This window comes from Aythya marila (assembly GCF_965140915.1).
Source record: "Aythya marila genome assembly, chromosome: 3".
NCBI lineage: Eukaryota > Metazoa > Chordata > Aves > Anseriformes > Anatidae > Aythya > Aythya marila.
Genome location: NC_139044.1, coordinates 95,126,021 through 95,152,972, shown reverse-complemented (window position 1 = coordinate 95,152,972; position 26,952 = coordinate 95,126,021). Strand labels below are relative to the sequence as shown.

Here is a 26,952-nt window from a genome sequence, read left to right as displayed (position 1 = left end):
TGTAAATACTACAAGGATTGATAGACGTTATTACTGTAAAATTGGCCTGGAAAATGAAATGGGATTACTTAATCATAACTAATCTTTTGGGTTTATGTTTTAATCTATTTGTTTTGTTTGCCAATTACTCTTGGTACAAACATCATTTTGGTGCTATACGGACATGATGTTCATGTTATAGAATATGTTACATCTGTCTTGGCTCAAGATTATTTGTGAAAAAATTATTTTCATGCAGCACATCTCTAAGATTTTCTCTAAAATTTGCAGTTTTCTTGGTTCAGTTAAAGTTGATTTATATTGTCATTAAAAGAACTGGCTTGGATTAACAGGTTTATTTGCAATAAATGTACACAGCTATAAGTGTATAGCTAACAGATTTCAATAATGTCATTGTAAATTGTAAACAAGTAATTGTAAAAGTATACAAAAGTATCATTTTAAAATTTATAACTTAAAATCTTAAGTTGCCGTCTTAATTGAATGGTTTTTAGTAAGTTGTTGCACTTTACTTGGCTAAACACAGCAATGCATTACATTTAGAATTATTTTAAAGTTGATTGACTTATTAATGTACTTAACTGATGTTTAGGCTTGGTATGCTATAATAGCTATAAAAATTATTTTCTCTGTACAGCTGTTGCATTTTCAAATATTTAGTTTTATGTCTTATAAAAGTAAACATAATATCTTTTGGTTTTGTAATAATGAAGTTCAACAATAAGTATGAAGATACGCCACTTTTCATTATCAACAAAAAATTGCTGTCCACTAACAACAGCCCACAAAAATGAACACCTCTGCTCCTCACTCAAGTAAATACTATTTTCCATATTACACAAAGCATCAGCTTTTGCAGCAGTTTTCATAAGAGATTGCTGGTTCCCCTGAAAGTTGTCAAGCAAAAGCTACTTCAGACGACAGACTATAGAATTTGTTTCTGATAATGCTAAGATTGCTTTCTAAATTGTTTGCATTTTGCTTCCAGTAGCGCAAGAATATGGGCAAAAGAACTCTTTATGGAAAGTTAAGAGATGGACTTTTTCCCACATACAGAATTGTATGTGGGAAAATAAGATTTACATTAATAGCTTATTATCAGTCTGTTTAGTTTATAATCTTGTTTCATTTTGTGATCTGTAACATAGTAAAGGATAAACATATCATGCTTATTATGTATTATGCCAATTTTTGTCCAAGGGAACATCTCACAATACTGCTTATGAAGTTTTATGAATAAAGTAATTTAAATGAAAACTAATAATATATGGATTTAAAAACAACTTTATCCAAAATAATTTTTTGGCAAACAAAACAAACAAACAAACAAACAAACAAAAAAAAAGCTGTGAATCGAGCATGATGGTACTTTCATGTACTGGTGAAATTCAGATTGTTCTAAGGTGAATAATGGCAACAGTGGTGGATGGCTACGGTAACAGTGAGAAACAGACATAATATATTTGAAAAGTCTGGAGAACCATATAGGCAAAATGTGATTGCAAGAGGTAAATGATCCTAAATATAGAGATTTACTTTCTAACAAAATTCATGTATACCATTTTGGAGATTGTACATATATACCTCTTGTTAACTTAATACTACCTGTTGCTGTAGGAGCAGCAAGGTATTGGGTGCATATGTTTTTAAGGTTGAGTGTATGAACTCTGCTGTCTGTCACTGGTGGGTAATGATGCTTTTTTGACTCAATGAAGTCTTGCCAAGTGATAATTACAGGAAGTACCTTGCAAAGTTCAAATATCTGTAAAAGGAGAAAGTTATTGAATTGTGTGATTGTGGAAAACTTCCAAAGAGCTTACCAGTCTTTTACATATGTGGGAAACTATATGGCTCAGTTCACACTCATGAAGTCATTGAGGAGAATAAACTCATGATTAACAGAGGTTGATCAACGTCTTTCAGAATTTAAACTATCTAGAAATTAGCAGCAAAACATCTTTTATATGACTTATGGGCAGCCCCATGGTAGGAACTTTGGTCCCATAAGGATGATGCATTTACCAGTTAAGCGAGTCTCTGAACACTCCTTATGAGGATTTAAAATTATAGATGGTCTACCAGCTGCAATTTATAATGATTTTTTTTTTTTTTTTCAAGAATGGCATAGAAAATCAACCTACAGAAAGTGCTGGATGGAATATTTTTAGATTTTTTTTTTTTTTTTTTGAAAAGTACACTTCAGAAGTTGAAAATACACCTATTTGAAGTAGTATATAAAAGACACTTAGAGTAAGATCATAGTTCAAACACTATGTTCATTTGCTCATCGTAACAATAGAAAATCATTTCTGTGACAGGCAGAGGAAATATTTCAGTTTTCAATATGTAAAAATGAGGAGTCCCTATGTAGGCAAAGATATCCCTGAACATTTGAAGTACTCTTTGATTATCCATTTTGTGATGGCCCTGATGGGAACAGAAGTCTGAAAGTTGTCCAGTGTCAGGATCACAAGTCTGCAAGGATCATGTCCATCCAGGATTTTGGAGCTCGGCTGAACACAAATGATCATGTAGTTTCTCGACAGTCAGTACTCTGCTCTGTTAGCAACCTTTTTTGTGATCTATAATGTACAGTTGGCAGAGGAGGATACCTAACAGAATCAGAGCTATTCATCATTGCAGGCTGACATGTAGTATAAATAATAATTTCATAATCCCAGACAGTTGTAGGAGTTGATAATAAGTCCAGTATTGTTCAAAATCTTCATTTATGATCTGGCTGATGGGACAGAGGGCAGCTTCAACAAACTTTCAGATAATACAAAATTGGGAGAAGTGTTTAATACACCTGATGGGTGTGCCAAGAGGGATCTTGACAGGCTGGAAAAATGAAGTTCAATAATGAACTGAATCAAGAGATCAGAACTGATATAATATGGCAATTTTTGATGTTCTTCCCTTTTGACTGCCTGTTTAAAAATTTTATTCTGGTATCACAATGCAAAAAGTTGACTCTTCTAATATCCTTGAAAATGAACGTGGCCATGTATAGAAATATAACAGGTATTTTAATGGTTTGTTTTATTTGTAAAATTTGTACTTTTCAGATTGCTTGATTTTCTTATTTATTTATTTATTTATTGAGAATCATTTGGTTTGGGTAAATGAAATATCAGACCAACTATTTTAACTGCACTGCTGGTTCTAATTACACATTCAAGTATTTTGCTATTTTAGAAATTATAAAAGTTCTGCATATGATTTCACTTATTTTAGGTTCTGTGGTCTTTGGAAGCTGGCCATTGGATCTCAGAGGAACCATATGAACTTTCATCCAACTTCCCTGCAGCTCCTGTAAGTTTGATTGCCCTTTAAACTTATAAACACACTTTTATCTGAAAAATTATTGACCCTATACAAAGGTATAATGATCATGAATGCTATGAAGAAAAAACGTATTTGTTAAAGAATATACTATAAGGAGTTATTTTCTCCTTCATCTACTAATTTTTGAAGTGTGTATAACAACTAACTTCTGAAACTTATGCAAAACGTTACACAGAAGGTGCAAAAGATCAATTCACCAATTAACAATGGAATAAACTGACATCTTGCCTAAATATAAATATACTTTAATTTACTTGTGGCATATCTAATTTCTACCCACACATATATATACTGGAAAGGAATGTTATTGTCTAGTGAGAAGATGTGTCACATCATGGTGTCAATATTTTCAGTCTGAAAATAGTTTTCAGAATGTAAAATTACTGTGGACTTCTAGCACTAGTTAGTAGGTAAAATGAAGCATTTGTCCCTTCTTTAATGATCATTACTGAGCTCAAGTACTGAGTTGCAAACTAACGCAAAAGCGTGTTTGTGGAGGCATGGTATATCTGTGCAGATCTAAATATCTGCATTCCATGTGTTGTAACTGTTTAAATGCTAATTTCATTTTGGATTTAAAATACTCTAGCATGTTGCTGATTGATCACTCCAATAGTTTTGCAAAAAAGGTTTCACAATTTCTCTTACACTGCAGCTAGATAAATATATTCTTATCTGTTACTTGTTTCTCAAAGTTTCTTACAGGTTTTGAGGACAGAACATTTAATGGAGGTTGAACTTTATTTTTACCATAGTTGTACTGACTGTTAAGGAGTCATTTTTAACTTTCCATCTAAATCCATAGTTTATGTAAATTGACTTGTTCAAGACGAAGACTTGATTTTAAGCTCCATGATTTTAAGCTATAATTTCCCAAAGTGAAGAGAAACTGTAACTTTTTTTTTCTGAAACAAGTCCCAAGAAATTAATCGTTCATTATAAAGTAGTATTTTTTCCCTAAAGGGGGGAAGCAAACTTTTAATATAACAAATACTTTAATGGCAATGCTTCATGTGAAAAAGAAATAAGCATGTCCTTTTTTTTTTTCTGCATTTGTACCAAAAAACAAACAAACAAACAAAAAACCACCCTACCGCAGTACTTCAGATCAAGCTGCTTTGAGTTTCTTCTCAGACAACCTTGTCTAATAACCAAGTATGCTATCAGTAACAACTCAAATAGCATTCTTGGGAAATGATTCCTGCTGGTGTTGTTTTTTAGATTCTGTTTAGTTTTTGTTCCCAATGTAGATCTAGGAGGAGTGGAGAGATGATGAGGAGATAAAATGGAGGAGGCATGGTTGTGCTGAGAAACTTGTTTGCAGGGTGCTTCTTCAGCAAACAGAGTCGGTGTTGAAAGTGATATTTCTGTCATCTTTCCATTCTTGGGTCATTATTGTGTTTTACTGTAGATAGTGTAGATACCTCATATTTAAAGATAGAATTTTTGTTTGAGTATGAATGGAGTTTACCTTTCTTTTCTTGTTATTTCTTCTCTGCTTCCTAACGAGCATTAGAGAAAATGGAAGGGCATTCTACTTTTATGTACTGGTTATTTTTAGATTACAGGAAGGAATCTAAAGGGAGTTATATTATCACTGTGTTTTAATTATTTGTATTAAACCAAAGGAATGGTTGCAGCCTTCTTTTTCCTATTGCATTCAGTCTGAATTGCCCTCCTCTCACTTCACTTTGCTGTTTGCAGCTTAATCCATGCAGTCTCATTTAGATAATGAGATCATTTAAAACAGATTCACTCTATAATTTTATATTCATGTTGATGATGAACTCCATGTTAAAAAATCATTTAACAATTGATCTGTTAAATGTCTATCACAGTATCATTAATCATTTTCCTGGAATAGTCATCAGAAAGAGCCTTTTGCTTTATAAAAACTTTTTCTTTTCCCAGCAAATTGAAAGTAGCCATGCACTTTCTATCGTAGAATGGCTAGAGTAGCCATTCTATCATGTTTTCTTATTAAAATAATGGAAGTTATTATCAACCAGAAGTTAGTATTATTTTTCTTTGCTAGGTAAGTATTCATATTGTACAAGATTCAATCACAATTTTTAAGAAGCCTTTTTAGACTATTGGACTGGATTATTATTGGATTATATATACTTACTATCAGAAATGTTGGGAGTATTTTATTTATCTGATTAAATGCGATGGAGGAGGAAATATGCTATTTCTATTCAATTTCATGTAATCATAAAATATCTTAAGCCAGAAAGTACCTGTGACGGTTTTAGTACCCAGCTCCAAGCAGATCTAATTAGATCAGGATACTAAGGGATTTTTCAGGTCCACCTTCATGCTAATAAATAAAAATCCAACTATCTAAGTGGAATTTCCCAAATTCTAATTTGTGTTCATTGCTTATTGTTCCACTGCAGTGCACCTACAGGTAGGGTCTGCCTCCGTCTTCTGTGTCAGGATGTTATGAACAGTAAGGTCTCCCTTTTTTCTTGTCTTGTCCAGGCTGAAGAAAAAAGGCTTTCTCTCCCAAGCTCTCTTTGTACATCATGTGCTTCAAACCCTTTACTATATTGGTAGTCTTCTGCCAGACTAAAGACATGTAGAAATTCATGAAAGTAATTTTGTGAAGTATTCTTTTTAATTTGGTGTATCTTTACAAGTTTCCTACGAGAAAAAATAAATTACTTAGAGTAATCTTAAATATATTGAAATTGTACTGTACAACCCTTCAGATGATGACTTAATTTACATTCATTGGGTTTATTTAAAATCAGGTCATGAAGTAATATTTAGAAGTATTTTTTGTCTCTAATGCTCTTCAGTGATGCTGGTATATATTTTCAGCAAAGAATGGTGGTGTTGTAAACGGTAGGGTACTCCAACAGAGTTTTAATGACTGCCAGTTTGAAATGAAAAGTTTACGTCCATCTTTCTCAAAATCATTTACTATTTTTAAGATACAATGCCTTTTATTATGTAAGCCTCCAGAAATCTTGTGTCTGGGCTTTTTGCTTTGTTTTGGTATGAGGAATGTTAGCTAATGGTATGAGGTCTTGTAGCTAATTCAGTCAGCTGCTGAAATTAAAAATTTATAAAAATTATTACTTTAAAGCAAAGACTAAGCATGAGAATTAAATTATGTAATAAAAAAAAAAAAAAAAGTCAAAAATTACCTGGTAGAGTCATTTATTCACATTGTGTAATACACTGAGGGCCTACCTTCTTCATGAAAAATTTTGAGGGAGAACCTTACTGTAAAAATAATAATAATAATAATAATAAAATTATAGTATGACCTTTGGTAACTTTCAGATTTCCCCCCCCCCCCTTTTTTTTTTTTATCAAAACTTATTTCTTTAAGTCACAGGCATAAATTGAATTTCATCAAATAACATGTATAAGGTTTTTAAGATAGGTTATTTTTACAAAATATTTAGATGGACTACGGCACCATGACTGATTGTCATAGACAACTAGACATCTGGTGTTAATGCTGTTGTCTCAGTTTATAAAACACTGGTCAGTTATTTTACAGGTAAATGACAAGGTAATAAAAAGTGCAATTTTCATAACAATGTAAAGAAACACTATAATTTGCAGGGATTTTTGTAACTTAAAGATAGTGACTGTAATACGTGCAAACTGAAAGAAATGGTGTTTTTTGTACATGGTATTTCTCAAGAATAAATGCAAAGTACTTAAACGCTATTTGTCCTCTGTTAAATAAAGTAATACAGGCTGTTGGGAAAAAAATGAATAAGTGTAAGAAATTGTTCAGGAGGTTATGGGGGAAAGAATGTAATAACTACAGTATTGAGCTAATTACAGAATATAATTTCTATGTACATAACGGCAAACAGACACACAGATAAATAGTTCTAGACCTAGTTAAGTGTTTTATATTAGAGTAATGTTTGAAGTTCAGTGATGAGGCAAAATACATATTGCTAAAACTAGTTTAGATATTTTTCACAGTTCCAGTTATTTACTAACACATACATAACATAAATGATCGGTAAAAGACAGTCCTTCAGTTGTCTGACAGTTTCTTGGATATTCTTTTTATTCAGTCATTTGGCCAAATAACTGTTATATCATGTTGATGCTTTAGACTTTGTGTCTAGTTGAATAATATGAGCTTTAGTGGATCAAGGCTATTGCAATTCAAGGATTGGAATGAACTGATCCCTTCAGAACATTAGCGCATGTTTTCTGGGCTTGAAAATGAGACAAGTTGCAGATGTGTTTATATGCTTGGCAAATGAAGTCTTTGAAGACTATACAATACATAATTCACATAAGAATGCAAAAGCATTTAAAAATCTGCTGGTCGAATCATCATAGTCGTGGCTTTGAGAGAGTATCCTGAACCTTTCCAGTAGTACCACTTAATACCGTTGAACTTGTTGTTGTTCTGTCGTAATGGGTAATACATTCCATTGAGGTTTGAAGGACCACATGCATCAAACCACCACCCTGCAAGATCAGAAAACAAAGGAAAATGTCAGCAGATGAAAAATATCTGCACAAATAATTTTCAAAATAGTATATATGAAGACATTAAACTCTTTTTTTGTCCCAAAATGAGAAACAAATCTAAAAACAGTTTCTTGTTCCCCTGGTTTGAAAGTGTCAATATAAATATTTGCCTCCAACCCAGTAAGAAAAGGTATTTGGGTATTAACTACATGTTCTTAAAGCTTATGTAATCCTTTGGAGTTTAAAGTTGCATAGAGAAGACACTGAAGCTATGTTAATTAATTATCAATATTAAATTATTATTGACTATCTGAGGGCAAAACTTTATTTAAAGTGTAATGATATTGAGTTGTCTTTGCTTTTCATCTTCTCTTTTGTACATTCCTGTCCTTTGCAGATTTAAATTCCCTTTTCAGTTGTTTTTAGAGGATTAATTCAGTTATCTGTTTTAGTTCTGTGTGCAGATAAGTTCAAAAAACTGTGTTGATACTTGATAAGAAGGAGAAAAAAGCAGCCCAAACTTATATTGTAACCTTGTGGTCCTGACCTGTTAGTGGGTCTTAGTGGGTCATAAGGAAAAATTATTTTTATTAATAAGATAATATTTTTATACTTTTGTTATGATGGTGATAATATGCATGTTCTGTTTAACAGGGCAGCAATCCAATTATCCTTTTAGATAAGCAGAAACTCTTTTTGTGCTATAGGGAAACAAACCATTTCTTAAGAGATTGCAGGAAGAGAAGTCAAATTTACAAAAGAAGTTGTTTACATTTCAGAATATAGAATTCTAGATTGACAAATTAGAGCATGACTTGTGTGGTTCAAGGTCAAAACATCACCTAGAACTCCAATAAATAGTGAACAATTATTAAAGAAGTGTACTTGCCTCTTAAGTGATTTATCTTAAATGCATGCATTGACATTTCAGGATCATATTGAAATACAGAATTTCAATTTCAATTCAATGTCACTTCAAAGTACAAATACTTGTACCGTTCCGTAGCATATATTTCATATGGCAGGTTTGGGGAGGTTCTTCTCTTTTGGATAGTTAGGAAATGTGTTTGTGTCTAAAAATCAGGAGCCATTTCACTGACCAACTGGATCTCTAAAATAAGTTTTGAAGGCCTTTAGGTGTTTTAATCTCTGGGACTGTTAACTCACTCTTGGAAGAATCTGCTGTCACTCTTAATTGCAGACTTTCTTGTACCCCAGCTTGAGGGACTGGTGTGTGTGTGTGTGTTTTCCCAATTTTAGCTTCTCTTGCTTTACATTAACTTTTGTCAAATGGTAAAATATTTCATTTGGAGTCACCACTCTAGCATTTCTGTCAGCTTTGGATTTCTTCAATAGTCAAAATTTAGTAAGTCAAAATTATCACTGTTTATCTCATAGACAATTTCGGTGCCAATAAAAATAGGAAGACTGAGAAAGAAAAAAACATTCCTACCTCCTGTTAGCATTTGTGAACATTTGCAAATACATTTGTCATTGTCTGCATCCTTTGTGCTAAAATCATTTCCTGGTTGGCTTATACTGCTTATTTTGCCTGCTGTCCCCGTAAGTCCTTTAAGGTGGATCCTGCAGAAGTGAGGAATGGAAAAACAAATATTTTGTGGAAGTTAATGACAGTTGATCTACAAAATAATGATGAAATAATTTGCAGTAAGCATCCTGTTCGAAGAGTTCAGTTCTCTTCTCGCTAATGCACTGTTGTACTGAGCGGAAATGGTCAGCACAATATCCTAATGAATAGTGTCCACGTTAGTAGAGATGGCTGTCTTGTTCATGCCATATTAGAAGAAAATGACAGCAGGTAGATAATAATTTTTTCATATATAATTTCTTAATTAGGCTTTCTTACTTCTGTTAGTAGTTGTGTGCGTTTTTTTAAAATCAAGTTAAAAAGCTTAAACAAATCTTTTTAATTTTTTTTTTGGTTTCTATTTTGCTATTACCACACTATTGCAATGTAGCATTACAACGTGGCATTTATGAGATAAGAGCATTACCAGGACTCTCAATTACCAACTAGTAACTGATACTAAGGATTTTCTAAATATTTCCTTTTCCACTTTCCAAATTCCTCTTCCTGTTAAGTTTGTTTCATTTCCCTAGCAAGTCAAGCTTTCAGTGATGCTGCTCCTGTTTAGATCTCCTTATGCAGGTACAGACACAGTGAGAAGAGATACTGCAGCACTGACCTGGGAAGGCAGTTACACAGCTGTGACTATGTTATGCAATTCAAAGTGAATGTCTTGACCTGTGTGGACTTAAACCCTCTGCTCCCACCATGACCCTTTGCTGATTGCATTTCTGTATCAATAGCTTACCTTTCTCAGAGCTATTCTCTTTGTTTAAGGAGTAGAACTGACTCTGAGAACCAGCTTCTCCCCAGAGAAGCATGTAATACGTCTTCCATGTAATTCTCTGATTATGATAGAAGTTGTCTTTGGGAATTTAATAGATAAGTTATTTTAACCCATTTTATATTTCCTATGTAAAAATATTAAGAATGAATGAATTTGCATTTCAAAAGATTAGCTCATTACAAATTTCCTCAAAAATCTCAAAAAGCTAAATATTCTGTTGTTTTTTTTCTTGAGGCAAGTTTAAAAATTTCAATTTAAACACTGGTCCCTGTAAGCCAGTTTCTAACATATTACTAAAGGTTTTGAGCACAGAGTATGAGTCTAAGCTTGATTTGCAAACATAATTTGAAGTTTAATATAAAGCAGAGTTTCATAGAACTGAATCATTTTTTAAACATGTGGCTTACAACAGAAGATGGGAATCAGTGGATATAAATTGAAATGAGATTCTGATCTCATCACTAGATGTCAGGAAATCCTCACCATGCAGACAAGCAATGGAAGAGGTTGTACAGTCTCCATCTTTGGAGGTAATGAAGACCAAAGTGGATAAAGCCCTAAGGCACATAGTCTGACCTCATAGCTTTGAGATCAGGAAGTTGGACTCAGCTAGAGTCCATTCTGATCTCAGTTTTTTCTGTTATTCTATGAAATGTCAGTTTTATGAACCAACTGCATTCTTAATGAAGTCTTAATGTTTTTAATATAATGAAAGTTGTTCTTGATTGAATAATCTCTTTCTATTTTTTTTAATAATTTTAAATATGTTCTTTAAACTACTGCATTCTGTGATGCAGTCTGTGTTTGGATTTTTTTTTTTAATATCTATGTACAGACAACCAACTTAGTTTTCAGTAACCATTTTTTAATCATGTAAATGGACAAGGGTAATGACCCATATTGCAAAGGTTGTCTTACCAAGTATTTTAATGCATTACTTTAAAAAAAAAAATATCTCTGCTGTTGATTCTAACTGTTCCCAGATGAAAAAATATTTGCTTTGGAGATGAGACAGCTGTATACTACTAAGGCATTAAGATCTAACATTCAGGGGGAGGGAGATGCTGATAGCGTTAGATTGCTTTGCATACAAGACCCGAGTTGAAGTAACAACTTCATTTCTCTTGGCTGTCAGATTGACTTTGTTTACATCAAATAGTTGCTAGTGACCTTGGAGAAATTGACCTAAATGTAGGTATTTTTCTCTGTCCAGTCAGGTAAAGCTCAACGAATTTGTAAGATTCATATAAAGAAATGTTTCCCAGACCACGTAGTAGGAAAACATCTGTTATACTGCAGAGTCTTGAATTCTTCTATATACCATCATACAATATCTACTGCAGACAAAGAGCCTGTCAGAGTATGAACTGCCCATATAATTCAGTTGTGGCTGATACTATGTTAAAAAGCTATGATAATATTAAAAGTTTATTCATTTTTTTTGAACAAGTATGTAAGAAAAAACTGTGAAGCTTTATATTTTAATGAGCTATGGAAGCAAAAATATGTCCATTAAAATTCCTGTTAAAAGTGGATGGTTTGTAGGGGTTGGGATAGTATTTGGTATTAGCCTCAGTTTCATAGGTAGGAAGTTCATTCTTTGAGAATCCAAGAAAATGGTTAAAAGAATGAGAAGGTAGCATTAGCTCTGTATGCAGTGAACTTCTGGTGAAAGGCTGAAGTGGAAAATCTCCTTGCAGCATTGTCTATCTGTCACTCACCTTTCAGAAATCTATTGGTTCCCTGGAATCATGATTTGATAGTCTCTTGCCATTATCATATCAAAGTCTTTGATAGACTTTGATAATCTTAAAGCCATTTGCAATGCTGATCCAGCAAATGGTTCCTGTTTGTTTGTTTTTTATTCAAATAACAAATGGTAAATGTTAATTTTGGTTTAAAACTTAGGAATTGTTACAATGTTATTTTGGTAAAGAAACATTTAACTGTTTAACTGTCTGCTCAAAGACAAGGTAACTCATCAACAGATTTTAGGAATTCTCTCTTTAAAATGTCAATTACAGTTACCCAGCTGCAAGATACAAAATTTTGTTGAGACAAGAAGAAAAGCAAATCTAGAGGTTAAACTTGTCTAAAAGTTCTCTTTGACAAACTTGCCTGTGATGTGAAAATAAAATAAAACCTATTTTCCCACTCATACCTTTCTACTACGGAGCTTTGAGAGTTACCCCATGTGTACATTTGAACATGGCAGTTATTTTTCTGTGTAAAGATGAATCTACATGCTTAGAGCAGAAGATGGATGTACAATTGCATTTTTATGCCCCTCTTTCCTCTGCAACTACAGACTTGTTCTTATTGACCTGAAAACTGTGCACTGCCATCTGCTGTATTAGTTTGTGTATCCTGTACTATGCCATACTATCTCTTCATCTTTGTGCATCTGGTTTGTTACGCACACACAGTGTGCACTAGCAAAATGTACATTTTCTCCTTTGAAAAATAAAAATATTAAAATATTTTAGGGAACAGGTGAAAAACAAGACAAGCGCTACTTTCTGAGTGAATTGGAAAATAAGCACATAATTTGTAGGAAACAAGATAATGCATCTACACAGTTTAGAATAATTTTCTTCAGATCTTTATTTATTTATTTATTTATTTTTATTTTATTCAGATCAGACTTTCCTGCTTACCTGTATTTTTGTTCTTCATTTGCTAGATAGAATTGGTCATACAAAGAATATGCTTCATTTCCTTCCCAGTCTTTCAGGAGTATTTTGAGAACATAACGCTTCTGATTAGTCAGTTGAGAAACAAACTCATTTCCTAGCCAGTACTCTCCAGCAGGATCACCAAATCCCTGTAATTCAAGTTGTATATTTAAATAATTGTGTTTTTTGTGTGTGGATTTTTTATTATTATTTGTGTTTGAAGTGATCACTTGATCCGTTTTAACAGTCTGTTAACTCATAATTTTAGTCTGTGAAGGTTCTGGATATTTCAAGAAGTTGATTTCAGCAATGACAACTTTAGGAATCTGAATTAGTGAATCAATAGATTATTTGGAGCAAGTTGCCACTAGCAACACAAATATAAATAACTCAAAAATGTGGACATATCATGGAATAGTTATTAATGAAAAGTGAAGTCACTCTTTAAAAACAAATACCACACTTGCAAGTCTGCGTCAGAAAACAATTTATACTACTCTGACATTTTTAAATGAACATCTAAGGATAAAGGCAATTTATAAACTCTTCATGATTTCTAAGGATGCTAATAGCATCTAAGGATGCTATTATACTTTAATATCAGATTTCAGATTACAATAACTAATATTAAAGCCTCAGAAAATATTGTTTACCATCTTGTAGTCTTTCCATGTCCGGTGAAAATCCACACTGCCATCTTCACGCCTTTGCATAATTGTCCAACCTCCTCCATTAGTTTCCATGTCACAGTAGGCCTATCAGAGTAAGTATGTAACAGTCTAAGTTCATGCAGTGTTGTGGAAAACAAAACAAAACAAAAAAAAAAAAACATAGAGCATATACTTTGCATAATTCTCTGTAGTGGCAAGTTTTAAAGTGTACAATGTGTATTAACCTAGAAATGTTGATTTTCATAATCTTCATAAAATAATTGGTGGTGTCCACAAATAACTCACTATGCATCGCATTTATCAGAACACAAAAAGCACCTTAAAAACAGCTGATGGCTAGTGTTAAATGGGTCATCAACTTTAGATCTAGACTTTTCAATCAAAAAATGAATGTAGCTTCTGACTCTGTACTTTCCTCTTGCACTTACATTTTTTCCCAATGAAATATTTCTCCTGAAAGATGCTTTTACTTATTCAGCCTTTTTTATTTTTGAGGGAGAGAGTCATTCAAATTCCCCATGGTTTGCCAGAGTACACACACTGTTAAATTCAAACAATGAACAATCTGAAAAATGTTTTTATTTCCACTGTCTTTGTTCAATATGTTTGCAGATTATCTGTCCCCCAGAAATGAATCTAGGTGTAGAATTGTTAGCTGAAATCTTGAAGCCATGCTGTTATTCAGACTGCAACAAATGATCTGTATTGTAGATATTCCAGAACTAAAATGTAGCTACTATACTATGATGTTTCCAAATATTCATAGATCATATTTGACTTTACCAAGTTATTGCTGTACATTTGAAAGGATTGACATATAGTAGGAAGTTTACTGAACTCTGTATTAAAATACACTATAAATGCATCCCCAGTACAGCATAGTTAAAATTTATAGGTGACTTGTTCAGGTGATCTCTTTCTAAAATAAAACAGGAAATGACTGGTATATACTCACTGAACTCTAACAGAGAAAAGGTTCAACTGGGAAGATGCTGATGGAAGGAAAATCTTTTGAAAATTTGGAGGTAATTTTTGAGTCATGTTTGAGAAAAATAGGGAATAAATTAACAAGAAGAATCTGTGAATACTTAGGATCTTTTTTTTTTTTTTAATGAAGATTTAAAATTATTACATTTAATTCTGTTTTTCTGAAACTAGCAAAACTTAAGGGATGTGTGAAGTCAATAGAAAAGGACTGGTGTAAAACAGTATAATTGAAAGTCATATTGAAATCAGTATCTGCATATATTGGATGTTAGTACAGATACTCAGAAAAATCTTAAAGTTCTTGTACAAGTATTTCTGTTTGGAGATTTCATACTTTAATGCTCTAGGTGCTCTTATTTGGAAGCTTGTTTATGTGTGTGGTTTTTAGCACTTTCTGCCAATAGATTGAAGTTCTGAGACTTCTTCAGAATCATTTCAAGTTTGAAAGTTTTGAAATTATAGTTTCAGTGTTAAACTGCATTAAATTTTAACCTGTAGGGTAACTATTTAGCTATATCATTAAATAAGCAAAATATAATCTTCCCATCTACAGTAGTGGTGTCAAGACTTGACTTCTCAGACTTAGAATATTTCATTGTTAAGATTAATTAAAATAAAATTTAAAAATAAAATTTAAAAATAAAATAAAAAACAAACATAGAATCACAGAATCATAGAATGGCTTGGAAGGGACCTCATAGTTCATGTAGTTCCACCCCCCACTAAACCAGGTTGCTCAGGGCCTCATCCAACCTGGGCTTGAACACCTCCAGGGATGGGGCATCCACAACCTCTCTGGGCAACCTGTACCTCACCACCATCTGAGTGAAAAATTCCCTCCTAATCTCTAATCTAAATCTCCCCTCTTTTAATTTAAAACCATTCCCCCTTGTCCTGTCATTTTCTGATTGAGCAAAGAGTCACTCTCCAATACATGAGCATCTAATACATGAGCATCTCATCATTAGTTTGAGATTTCTCCTTTATTTAAAATAAATAAATTGCTTGGTGGTATTCCTTCTTGCATAACTCATTACTGCTGCTTGTGACAATGTGTCTAATCATGACTGACTGTCACTGAAGCTGTACGTCTTTCTTTTCCCCATTTATAGGAGATGGTCTTTTTGGTGTTAGCAGTTTTTAGTTCTTTGAACTGGTAGACATGTAGGAAAGGTTTCTGAAAGGAAAGCAAGCCCTTAGAGCTGATTATATTAAACATATTAGTGTTTCAGTAGGCTACAATACATAGGAAATCTAAAGCAGGTGCTGTATTTTAAGGTTGTGTCTAGACTCTTTGTTCAACATCAGAGGATTGTGAGACATTCAACTGGAGATTTTAGGAAAGAGATTTTAGAAGGAATAAAGTGAGTTGAATTAGGGACTGGTTAAAGTATGTCATATGAATAGAATTTAATTGAAAGCAGCAACTTTATTTTGTACTGCTGCATGAAGTTCCTTATACCTCAAAGCCTGGGGTTCCTTTGCTTATTTGTTTTGTTTTTAACTAACATCTGTATTTAATGACTGGTAATGATTTGGTAATAGTATATAAATTGAACATAATAAAAATGAAAATTGCCTTGAAAAGGAAAGTATAACATTCTAAAGATAAGGTATTATACAAAGAGGTTGATCTGTTTTAAAAAGATATTTTATGATGTACAGTGCATATATGAAAACTGATTGCCGCAAAAGGCTATGAAGAAGTTTACTAAGCATGGGATAAAGCTGATGCAGATACTTTTATTAAGTGTCTCTGTAAGATAAAATGCTGATCAAAAAAGTGGTCAAATGTCATTGTTTGTAGAGAAAGTTGTTGATTTTGAAGATTCATGCCACTGAAAAGACTGTATAGTAAACCAGATTTAGAACAGAACTGATTCAGCCTTCTGTGAAATGTGTAGTTTTTAACTGCTTATAGGGAGAGACCAGGTATTAATTTACATGGTCCAGTCTGATATTGCTGTTGTAGATGTTAATTGATGTTTTGAATGTTACATACAAATTCCTTGGGGTATATCATCTACATTTCAACTGAAATTATTAATTTAATGATATAAATGCCTTAAAATAGTGCAATATTCAGTCCTAAGGAGATTAAAATACTCTCAAACTGCACTTCTTACAGAAAATAGATACTGGCTATATAACACAAATATTTTACATGTGAATGGCAAGACAACTGACTTTATAGACACAATAGTCTCTTTGTGATAAATGCTGTAGTAGTGAAAATTTGTTCTGAAAGGGGAAGCAATTTAGTAAGAACTGAAATACCTAATGAGAAATTCAAGAAGAGACATCCATAAAAATCTCATGTAGATTTTCCAATAATGATTTTATAAATTTTAGGTAAATTTCATAGTATTTTTTCCACACCAAATAAAATCATGTTAGTCATCTGTAACTGCTTCTAAAAGATGACAGTTATATGGTGTTCGAAATTGAAATCCTTTCCTTTCCTTTCCTTTATTATGTGGAAAGTGTGGCACAGCAAAAGGGCTTGTATTGGTTTACATCATCTCCTTCTAATGTCATAATAGCTGTTGTAAAAGATGACAAGATAATTGTTGTTTGAGATTTCAGTGTATGGTTTCTAACTGTTGTATTTTGTGGTTGTACTTTTGCCCCCTTGAACTAGCGAAAATGTTAATATTATTTTTACTTTAAGTAAGCATCACACTGTGAAACTTTTTGCTTTCTGGCTTGACTGGCAATCTGAAACCCTCTCTCACAAGCCCTCACCTACTTAGCTTTGCTCATAAAATCATTCCTTTGTTCTCCAGATCATTATGCTAGAAGAATTTATATTAAATATATAAATAATTTATATTTATATTTACTGTGAAACTAGGAACTTCAAATTTTGCATACAATCTTGGTTTCTTATTTGGAAAGGTATACAGTAAATGAAGAAACATTACAGCAAAGATTGCATAAAGAAAAATAATTATGTAAGTTGATTTGTTACTTTTTACTAAAAATAATTACATTAATTTTATATACTATATTTTTAAGGATGGAGATAGGTGGTACATTGAAGATTAAGGGAAAGATTGGCTTAGTTTAAACAAACACAATAAATTGCTGGGTCAGCCCACAGAGGGAACAAATTCTTAATGATGTATGCAAAAGACGCAGGGAGAGGAAGTATTTATTTGGACTGTAGATTTTCTTAAAAAAAAAAAAAAAAAAAAAAAACCTTCAGTCTCCAGTAAAATGATATGCATAGGAGGCTTTCTTTCACTCTTATTACTAAAACACAACTCTTCTGACCTTTCAGCCTAGCTGAGGGTTATGTTCAAAAGGAAGAAATGCAACATTTCATAGAACTAGCAAAAATAGATACCAAGATTAGACAGGCAGCAGGAGTCTTCAAACAGATGCCAAAAAGAATAAAGAGATTAACATCTCAAATTACAACAAATTGGCAGGGAGTATATTTGATTTATCTTGTAAACTGCCTCAGTACTTAGAGTTCTGGCAGCTGTAGCACCAAGACAGCTAAGGTCAGCTGTTTTTCACCTTCAGCTGAGGATCAGTGCTCAATTTTTGAAAATATTGTAAGGTATGATATATAACCAGAAATAGTCCCCATTCCAAAGATATAAGTGTTTTCAGACCTACTTTCTGAATGGTAAGACTCTTGCTGGGTTATCAGGATGAATAACCACTACAGTTTTTATGCCAATGCAGCTGCAATTGCTACATCTGTGCAGTTTCCCTTTGCATTACTTCCGAATGCTTTCTGAACACTTCTGAGTTATGATGCTCTCAAATAGTTTTTGATGCTCAATGATTTTGTGCTCTGCTGTCTCTAGGTCCTAGGGATATGAATAGGTAAGAATGGCAGCCTTAGTTTCATTGTTCTGGATAAAAAAAAAAAAAGCTAAATGCATAGTTTATACTACTATAGTATGTTATTATAATTAAATAAATATATATTGTACATACTATGCTATTATACATTATATATATTATTTTTTATATATTTATATATATATACTTTCACCTAATGCCTATTACCCACTAAAAGCTGAGCAAGATGATGAGACTTCCAAATCTCAGAAAACGTCTCCTCATCTGTTTTGTATTGGAGAAGCTACTTAATGCTTGGGATTAATTGTTAATGCTTGGGGTTGGAAATATTTTGTGTATGTGTATTTTAGATCTACTGCTTGTGGGATGGACCCCTTTGGAATGACTAGCTAGTTTTCTTATGATCACTGGTTAGAAAAAATGTGCAAAGGTGTTTTTTTGTTTGGTTGGTTGGTTGGTTGGTTGGTTTGGTTTTATTGGTAACTTCAAACTTGCACATAACACTTTCTGCAAGAAAGTTTTGGTTAAAACAGGCCTTGGCTTGGAAAGTGTGTGAGTGAGTTCTGGGATGGAAGCTCTGCCCAGAGGGGGGTGGGAATGAGGAACAGCTCAGCCACTGATTTAAGATTTGGGATACTATGTCGGTAATAGTTACGGTAACGATTAAGATTAACATATTGGGGTCGCCCAGGCTCAGACAGTCTGTCTAATTAACAGAATGAGGTTAAATGGTTCAGGTAACTGCAGTAAACATGAAGCTATTGACTTTTGTGGGTTTGCCTCTGCCATTTTTCCTTGTGTCAGCAGTCTCCCGATGTTTTTCCTCCTTGTTTTTAAAGGGACTTAGCTTTTGTCCTGCTGCAGAACAGGAAAGCTTAAAAGCTTGAAAATATTAATGGAATGAAATAATTGTTCTCCTTTCAGCTCATACTCAATTCTTTGGTTTTGTATTGTGATGGGAGACAAATTAGTAGAGTGGGATCAGTTACACAGATTACACAGAAGTTGTTTATAAGCTTGTTGAGAGGTCAGAAGGTGTTACAAGAGGAAAAGATGAAAACACAAACAGCAGTGCAGCACTTTTGGCAAATAAAAAAGGTCATTCTGTTTCCTGGTCTGAGTGGCCATAAACAGTTGAAAATGGTGTAACGTGTTGATTATCTCTAAACCTTCACTTCCCTTGACAACACCACTTATGCATTTGTATTTGTATAAAAATCTACATCAGATTGGAGCTTTATAGTCTCTTAATTTTCACTTAAAATAGCAAGGAAAGTTTTCCCTTTCTTTTTAATTGTCTTTTTTGATCTATACAAAGTGGGCAGAATAATATTTAAATAATTAAATGTTATTAAATTATGCATTTATTTAAATAAGTTTAAACTATTGTTAACCTAATGAATCACCCAACAGTCAAAATGCTGGGATCTGGGGGGTCAGCTAAATGTTTTAGGCCTCTATGTTCAAATATGAACTTTTTAATGTTGTACAGTCTCAGAAATTTGCAACTGTACTTTTGTTTCAGAGATAGAGTATTTCAGGTTTTAGTTTTGTAGAAATGTGAATTGCTGTAGGTTCTCAGATCATATAAATTGCCTAAAACTTTATGGCTTTGCAAGCACATTGTTAAATTCCCTAAAATAACTACTTTTTTATAAGGAAATGTCCACAATATCCAAATGTCCACAATGTCCAAATGGAGCATTCTATCTCTATAGGCAACCAGTGTATTATCCAGTCACTGCCCTTTTTCACTCAGATGTCTGCTATGGAGGGATGGCGCATAGATTTAACTTAAATTGACAATTAAGTTAATTCAATTAAGCACTGAAAAATGCATTATTTTTTTTTCAAAAATAAATAAATAAAAGCATCCAGAGAGGATTTTAAACTAATCTATTGTGAAAGCACTGCAAAATCTCACCTTTTTTAATCATGGCTGTGTTTTCTAGGATAAATGGCTGTTATCCTGTTTCTGTTCTGATCTGATTACTAATCTAATTGTTACACAACTGCCCATAAAGCACCATAACAAACAACTGGATCCCATACATGGGTCCAGTACTAGTAGAGTGCTTATATGAGTACACATCCCTGCGTGCTCTTTTTCTGAAGTCTGATTTTACCTCCTTTCACCACCTGGAGGGAGTTGGGCATGTGAAGGAGCTAAGAACAGTAGTGGAGATTGCTGGCCCTCCTGGCTGCCTCAAGTGCTAACTTTGGGTTTTCTTTGAGGAATGATATTATGGCCTTGAGATTGAGCAAACTTCAAAGGAAGAGCCAGTTCAATGTGATACCTGATGGAAAACTATATTCTTTTAACATCCAACAATAAACTAGCTGTTACAGTACAGTCAATGGATGTCATGGCTATAAAATACTCACACCTGACATACATTAGTGTGTCTTGGTCATGGGACAGGAATATATTCCAAGGAAAGGTCTGTTTTATTTGAGGACTTTCATGCATTTTAGGCAGTCAATGTGATTTGTCCCACTGATTGCGTAGGGCAATTTTATTGGAGTTAGAGATGTGATAAAGAAATAAAATTCTGTATTGATTTTTATCATGTTAACCATGTGGAAACTATGTGGAAAAGAATGAAATTCTGTCATGCTGAAGTGAACAACAGCAATGCTTGTTCATTTCAGCTAAGCCAAGATTTCACCTGAACCATCTTCCTTTGAGATACTCAGATCTATGTCATGCCCATTAAAAAAACAAACAAAATCTAAGTAGTAAGGTTCACTATTAGGTTCACTATTACCTTGCCTTTAAAATAGTACATTTACTAGATCAAATAACTTTTTAACACATACTGTGCCCAGGTAGCTGTTTATAGCCATCCTACCTTCTTTTCCTGTGCAGTGTTAGGAACTGTTAAGGTGTAGATTCCACTTGTTGTGAGTCCAGATTTGAAAGCTTCAGCACAGTCTTTGAAGCTGATTTGTTCCTCTTTAGCTATGAAGTTGTTCTTAGCTGCTAAAAATGCAATAGAAATGGAAGGCATTAAGAGGAGATGAATAAAAGTTACTAAGATGTGATTACTGATGTAATCAATTTATAGCTTTGCAGTAACAAAAATATGCCTGGTCCTGAAAGAAATGTCAGATTAAGATATTAGTTATGTGTTACTTTAAAGACATTACTCCAATGCAAGCATGACTGCATGATAGGTTGAAAAGTGATGACAGCTATTAATATTAAGAATAAGAAAACTTAGGATATATCTTTCAGCTTAGCAATGATATCTTTCAGCTTCCATTGCCTTTAGATTGCATGACAACTTCTACCTGCATTAACTATTACAAACATATCTAACTAGAAACTGATTGTATTAAAGCTGACCAGTACTCCAAAATTGTGAAATCTAACAGAAGAGTTATTCTGTCTTTTATAATTCAGCTGACTGGAGTAACTGCAAAGTTTTAGCTAGGTTTTTGCCCCATGCTGAGCAGGAACAACGCTGCATGTACCAAGCTGAAGCTTGGCAGTTCGGGCCAACCCACTAAGGAAACATCCCTTCTGGAATTCGTTTCTGTAAAAAATACATTTTAATATGCCTAAGCCGTCTTGTTTTACAGAACAATCTAAGGCTCATCTTTTTGCCTCAGTTCTTTATTAACTATGGAGGTTGGAATTTCCTGGCATTTAGCCTGTTGACTGATATTTCATATTTGACCCTTCTGGGGTTGGTTCTGTGTATTTTCCCTTTTAATCTAAGAAACACAGCCAGTTTGTACAAAGTTTTAGGTGCTATATAAGTACATGCATGTATTATTGTTGCTTAATGTTATGTTCTCTTTAGCTCGCTTATTCATTACTTACCTGTTTTCATGTTTTGCCTTAAATACAAAAATAACACATTCAGTGTTTTAATTGCTTTTCCACACTCTATTGTTTGTAAACTGTCTTAGAAGCTTTCCCTGCTAATTTTGTCTTTTTGGCAAACATTCATTATTTTTTCCACTCTGGCTTTAACAGTGTTGTAGCCAACGCAACTTTGACTTGTTTACTTATTTGTGCACTAGCATAGCAGATAACATCAGCAGGAACATGTACAGCTTTGCTAATGGTATTTATTTAAGGGGATAGTGCCAGTTACTAACACAAAAAAAAAACTTGAGATTTCACTTTGTTTAGAAAAATCTACATCATCATATTATTTAGGACACTATCAAAAGTAAGCACTTCTGAACACCCGTTTCCTTTATTGTGAGCTAACTAGAGTAATTCAGTATAGTCCATCCATACTGTCTTTTATGTTGTAATAGGAACCATTGTGAAATTTTCTTGGTATTTTATTTTAAATCCGTTTTTAGGGGTTCTATATTCTTGCGGATTTCTAGTCCAGATTACAGGCAAACATGATAGATTCATTGCTGTTTTATGTAGCACATCTTTAACTTCTAAATTTGTCAAAATTTGATATCAGACATGAAGTTTAAGATGAAAAAAATGTTCACTTTTAACTTACATTTATCCATAACCTTTAGCTTATGGTCTATGTGTTTTTCTGTGGAGTATGTGAACCCACATAAAAGTGGAAGCTTATGCTTTGATGCTGGGCTGCCAAGCATATTAGGGATGAAGCTAATGCCTATAAAAGTTGTTAGGCTGACTGATTTTTAGGATGAATACGGAAGTTTCAGTGAAAGACTGGAGAACCTGCTGTCCTGGGCTGGTTCTTTCTGTGGTCTGGGGCATACATAGATGCTAAAATCTGGGCCAGTGTTGATGATTTAGACTTTAATAGCCACTACATATTGTCCTTTCTTTGCTCAGCTCTGTGTATTTTGAACAATGCAAGGTGGCAGAAGTAATAGCTGTGAGCAGGAATCAAAGCTACGATCTTATATTATGTAGTCTAGCCTAGAGCTGTGGCTAAGGGAGAGTGCACTGACAGATGAATGAATGCCATGTTGGATGAATACTTGGCATCACCGTATTTTGTCGAACTTCTGGAGAACTGGGCAGGCAAGCCAATATAACTCTCAGAAGATGAGCAAAATAATGAAAATAAAAAACATAAATATATTTCCCCTAGAAAAAAAAAAATAAGTCAGTAAGCTCAGATGCAGAATTTCACAGAATCACACAGAATCACAGAATTTCTAGGTTGGAAGAGACCTCAAGATCATCGAGTCCAACCTCTGACCTAACACTAACAGTCCCCACTAAACCATATCCCTAAGCTCTACATCTAAACATCTTTTAAAGACTTCCAGGGATGGTGACTCCACCACATCCCTGGGCAGCCTGTTCCAATGTCTAACAACCCTTTCAGTAAATAAGTTCTTCCTAAGATCCAACCTAATTTAAGGCAAAAAATACAAGTTTTGAGAAGCACGAGTGTAAAAATAAAAATGGTTGTTGAGCTTTAGAGGTAGTAATGTATGCAAATCGGGGTATGTAACTTAAATTATATAAGCATGTATTCTTTTACTTACAGTTTGGTGTCGATATCATAGTAAGCAAGTTATGAACGGTCTCCATCAAATCATGTTGCTGTTTTTGCAGAACAGAGTTGTTTACCGTGGCTGTAACTAACTGCTTTTCTAGTTCTTCTATAATGGAATTCTGTCTGGCTACTAGGACCTGAAGCTGATCTTTTTCATCTTTTATTGACTTCAGCTGAAGTGTGTGCTTGTCTTCCATCTCAAGAACTCTTTTTTCTAGAAAGCTTAATAAAATAAAACTACAATTAGACTCTTAGGAAACAATTCTGAATTAATGTAAAGAGTATTAAGCCTGTTGCATATATGTTTTATTTTATTATAGAACTAATTGGTAAATAAATAATAATATCTGGTATAGTCTCTATGACAAGCTTTTGAGGTATAGCAATTGGGTCCTGACTTGACATTATGAAAGGAATGATATAATTTAGTCCTGAAAAGAGTAATGCTAGAACTACGGGGAGAATCAGTATAAAACATATGTAGACCCAAAGTAACCATTACTTATGACTGTGCCAAAGTAACCATTACTTATGACCATTACTTATGACTATGCCATTACTTATTACTTATGCCTTGAATATCATTCCCTCAGAGGTTAAGTGTATTAGTGAAGGTTTTCACATTTTTCACCCTATGAAAGGAAAAAAAATCTTCTAAAGATGAACCTTTGAACTTTTCATGTGTCTTGTGTTATAATAAATATATATTTCTATATATAAATATATAGAAGTATATTATATTTGTATAGGGCAGTATATATTATTTATAATATGTTCTAGCCTTTAAAAATGGAAATGTGCAAATAGTTCCTTGAAGACGTTCCTATCTCCAGTTCTGGAGCGGGTATGAGTAGGTGATTGGCAGGAATGTTATTGCAGTGGTTCTAATGCATACCATGGGAGGTAATGTTAAAGATGCATGACCAGAAAGGAGAAGTTAGCCTAAACTCCATTACTGTTATTGAAAAAAATCTTGAACCTTTTAGTTATTTTTCAAACAGATTAAAGCAATATCAGATCATCTTTTATTAGGTGAGAAATAATGTATTTGTGTTTACATTTAAAAATAATAATAACAAAAAAAAACAACACTTGCATGTATGGTTCTCATTGAAACACGTTTCTGATGGAGAAAACTTACATTTTGTTGTATTTCTGTTTTTGGATTTTACTATAAACTGTTTCTTGCCAAAAGTAAAGTACAGAAATGGGTAGCAGAAGTAGTTGGCTTTTGGTCTGAATTTCATATGACTGACTACTTTTGAAGTTTGTATATGAGCAGTAGTTGACTCTTCTCACCAGGTTAGTAAAAGACTGTGGCCATGACAATAAAATGCATTTTTCTGGTAATAAGGGCAGCTACAATCTGTTTTTCTCTTCACTTCTCCAGTTTCACAGAAGAGGTGTTTGAGACCAGAAATTAAACTGACTCGAAGAATTGATATGTTTGTTTTAGGGTAATCTTCAGTACCATTTCCTTCAGTGCCAATCCCAGTACAAGTAGTCCTGGTATTTAGATCAATTTCTGTCGTCACAGAATTAGGGTTTTCAGTTCTAAAGAAAAATCTTACACTCTTCAGAAGTAGTCTTAAACTCATTTGTCCCTTTGTGAACCAAGAGATTTTTTTCCCCTGTGTAGAATATAACCACAAATTGTCTATTCAAGGATACTTAAAAATTCTCTTCAAGAACTCTTCAATGTAGATTTTAACTGAAATAATTAAATTTACTAAAATTAATGATCCTATCACAACAGAAAATTGATGCTGCTGTATAGAAGGATATCCACAAAAATAAGAATTTACTATGGTGGTTATAACTGAGGAATGAGAATCTACAAATTTTATCAGCATTTTGCAGTTTCTAAAAAAGACAAATTGAAAAATGTTAGTAACAATTTCAGTATTAGCAATTTAAATATCCACATTGAAGTTAAAAATATAAATATAAATAAAATTCAATTCTAAAGCCATTTAAAGGGCACTTTAGGAAATATTTTATCAAATTGATATGCCAACTTACCTGTTTTTTTCTTGTAATTTAGTTATCTCATTGGTCTGATCTGAAATCTGTCTTTCTAATTTATTTGTTGAAAGAGAGTGTTCCAAAAGCTGAAGCTCAAGTCTGGTTGTCTGGTTTAATACCTAAATAAAATTTATAAAAAATATTTGCAGATCAAGATAACATCTTTTAAACTGATTGTAATATCTTTATATTGAGAAGTCATGCAAATCTCTATGTAAGTCTCTAATTCAAAAGTTTTCTTTGAACACATTTGGGCACAAATGCTCAAAAAATTAGAATGAAGTACAATACACAGGGTTGCATGAATTTTGTTGTTACACTACCATTGATCATTGGGAGTTCTTCAATATTATTCTGCATTTCTGATCAGAGGTTGAGAGTTACTATGACGTTAGTTTTGCTGTCATGGCTTCCCCCATTATAATCTTTTTATTTCATTACTGGCACTATTGTGGTTGTTAATCAGAGAATAATTTGAGTTGTTTTCTCAACCTAGTGTAGGAAGAAATCACTTTGCGTCTCTCCCACTGGTTGAAATCTTGGCCCAGTCCTCTGAATTCAGTGGTTCCCTTTTAGCAAATTTCCTTAATCCCAAATTACATTTTAAAGAGTTTGTTATGTGACCACACTTTGGTTGTTGACTCATTCCTTGCATTATAATTTTACCTGTTTTTCTATGTATTCTCTACTATCTAAATCTATTTGTATCTTTAAAGGAAGAACTTGAGAAACACAGAAGGTGCTTTTTGTTTGGTATTGGATTGCATTACTTTGAGGCTTGTTTTCTAGAAATATTTATTCATTGTTTTAGAACAGCTTTTTTTAATTCAGTAGAATTTGGCTTTCGTTGGCAGGAAGAATTGATTACTCATGTCCTTCATGTTAAACAGTCATTCAGGACATGATTTCACACTTAACTGTAATTGAAAATTATTGCCAAAAAGTAAGTGTCCTTGAGAGAGCAATTGTTTGGTTAATTTCCTTATGTTGTTAATTAAGACCTTAACCCAGCCACCACTAATTTCAAGAAGAGAAGGAAAGTTACAGTCATGGTTTTCTTCCTGTAAGCAGAAAATAACTAAATAATTTCCATAAAATAATTACTGTCAATGAAAAAATACATTTTCTC

At 33.2% G+C, this 26,952-nt stretch overlaps 2 protein-coding genes across 7 annotated transcripts in view; one reads left to right on the top strand and one right to left on the bottom strand.

The window, feature by feature from the left end:
• MCPH1 (microcephalin 1) overlaps positions 1-26,952 on the top strand; it is a 127,452-nt gene that overhangs the window by 39,798 nt on the left and 60,702 nt on the right. For 2 of the 3 annotated variants that reach the window (XM_082756683.1, XM_082756685.1), the window contains one exon: positions 3,238-3,315. In XM_082756683.1, coding sequence (XP_082612809.1) covers positions 3,238-3,315 — 78 coding nt within the window. Of the gene's footprint in view, positions 1-3,237; positions 3,316-5,832; positions 6,492-26,952 lie in introns of those variants that run through there. The other variant, XM_082756684.1, reaches the window with a different exon arrangement.
• The window catches only part of ANGPT2 (angiopoietin 2), a 44,985-nt gene continuing 24,528 nt past the window's right edge, over positions 6,496-26,952 (bottom strand). Inside the window, exons 3-9 of one of the 4 annotated variants that reach the window (XM_082756687.1) lie at positions 25,821-25,942; positions 23,788-24,020; positions 21,189-21,316; positions 13,513-13,614; positions 12,842-13,008; positions 9,263-9,393; positions 6,496-7,806 (exon numbers count right to left, since the gene is read on the bottom strand). In XM_082756687.1, coding sequence (XP_082612813.1) covers positions 7,646-7,806; positions 9,263-9,393; positions 12,842-13,008; positions 13,513-13,614; positions 21,189-21,316; positions 23,788-24,020; positions 25,821-25,942 — 1,044 coding nt within the window. In that variant the 3' untranslated portion in view covers positions 6,496-7,645. Of the gene's footprint in view, positions 7,807-9,262; positions 9,394-12,841; positions 13,009-13,512; positions 13,615-21,188; positions 21,320-23,787; positions 24,021-25,820; positions 25,943-26,952 lie in introns of all 4 variants that reach the window. The other 3 variants (XM_082756689.1, XM_082756686.1, XM_082756688.1) reach the window with 3 other exon arrangements.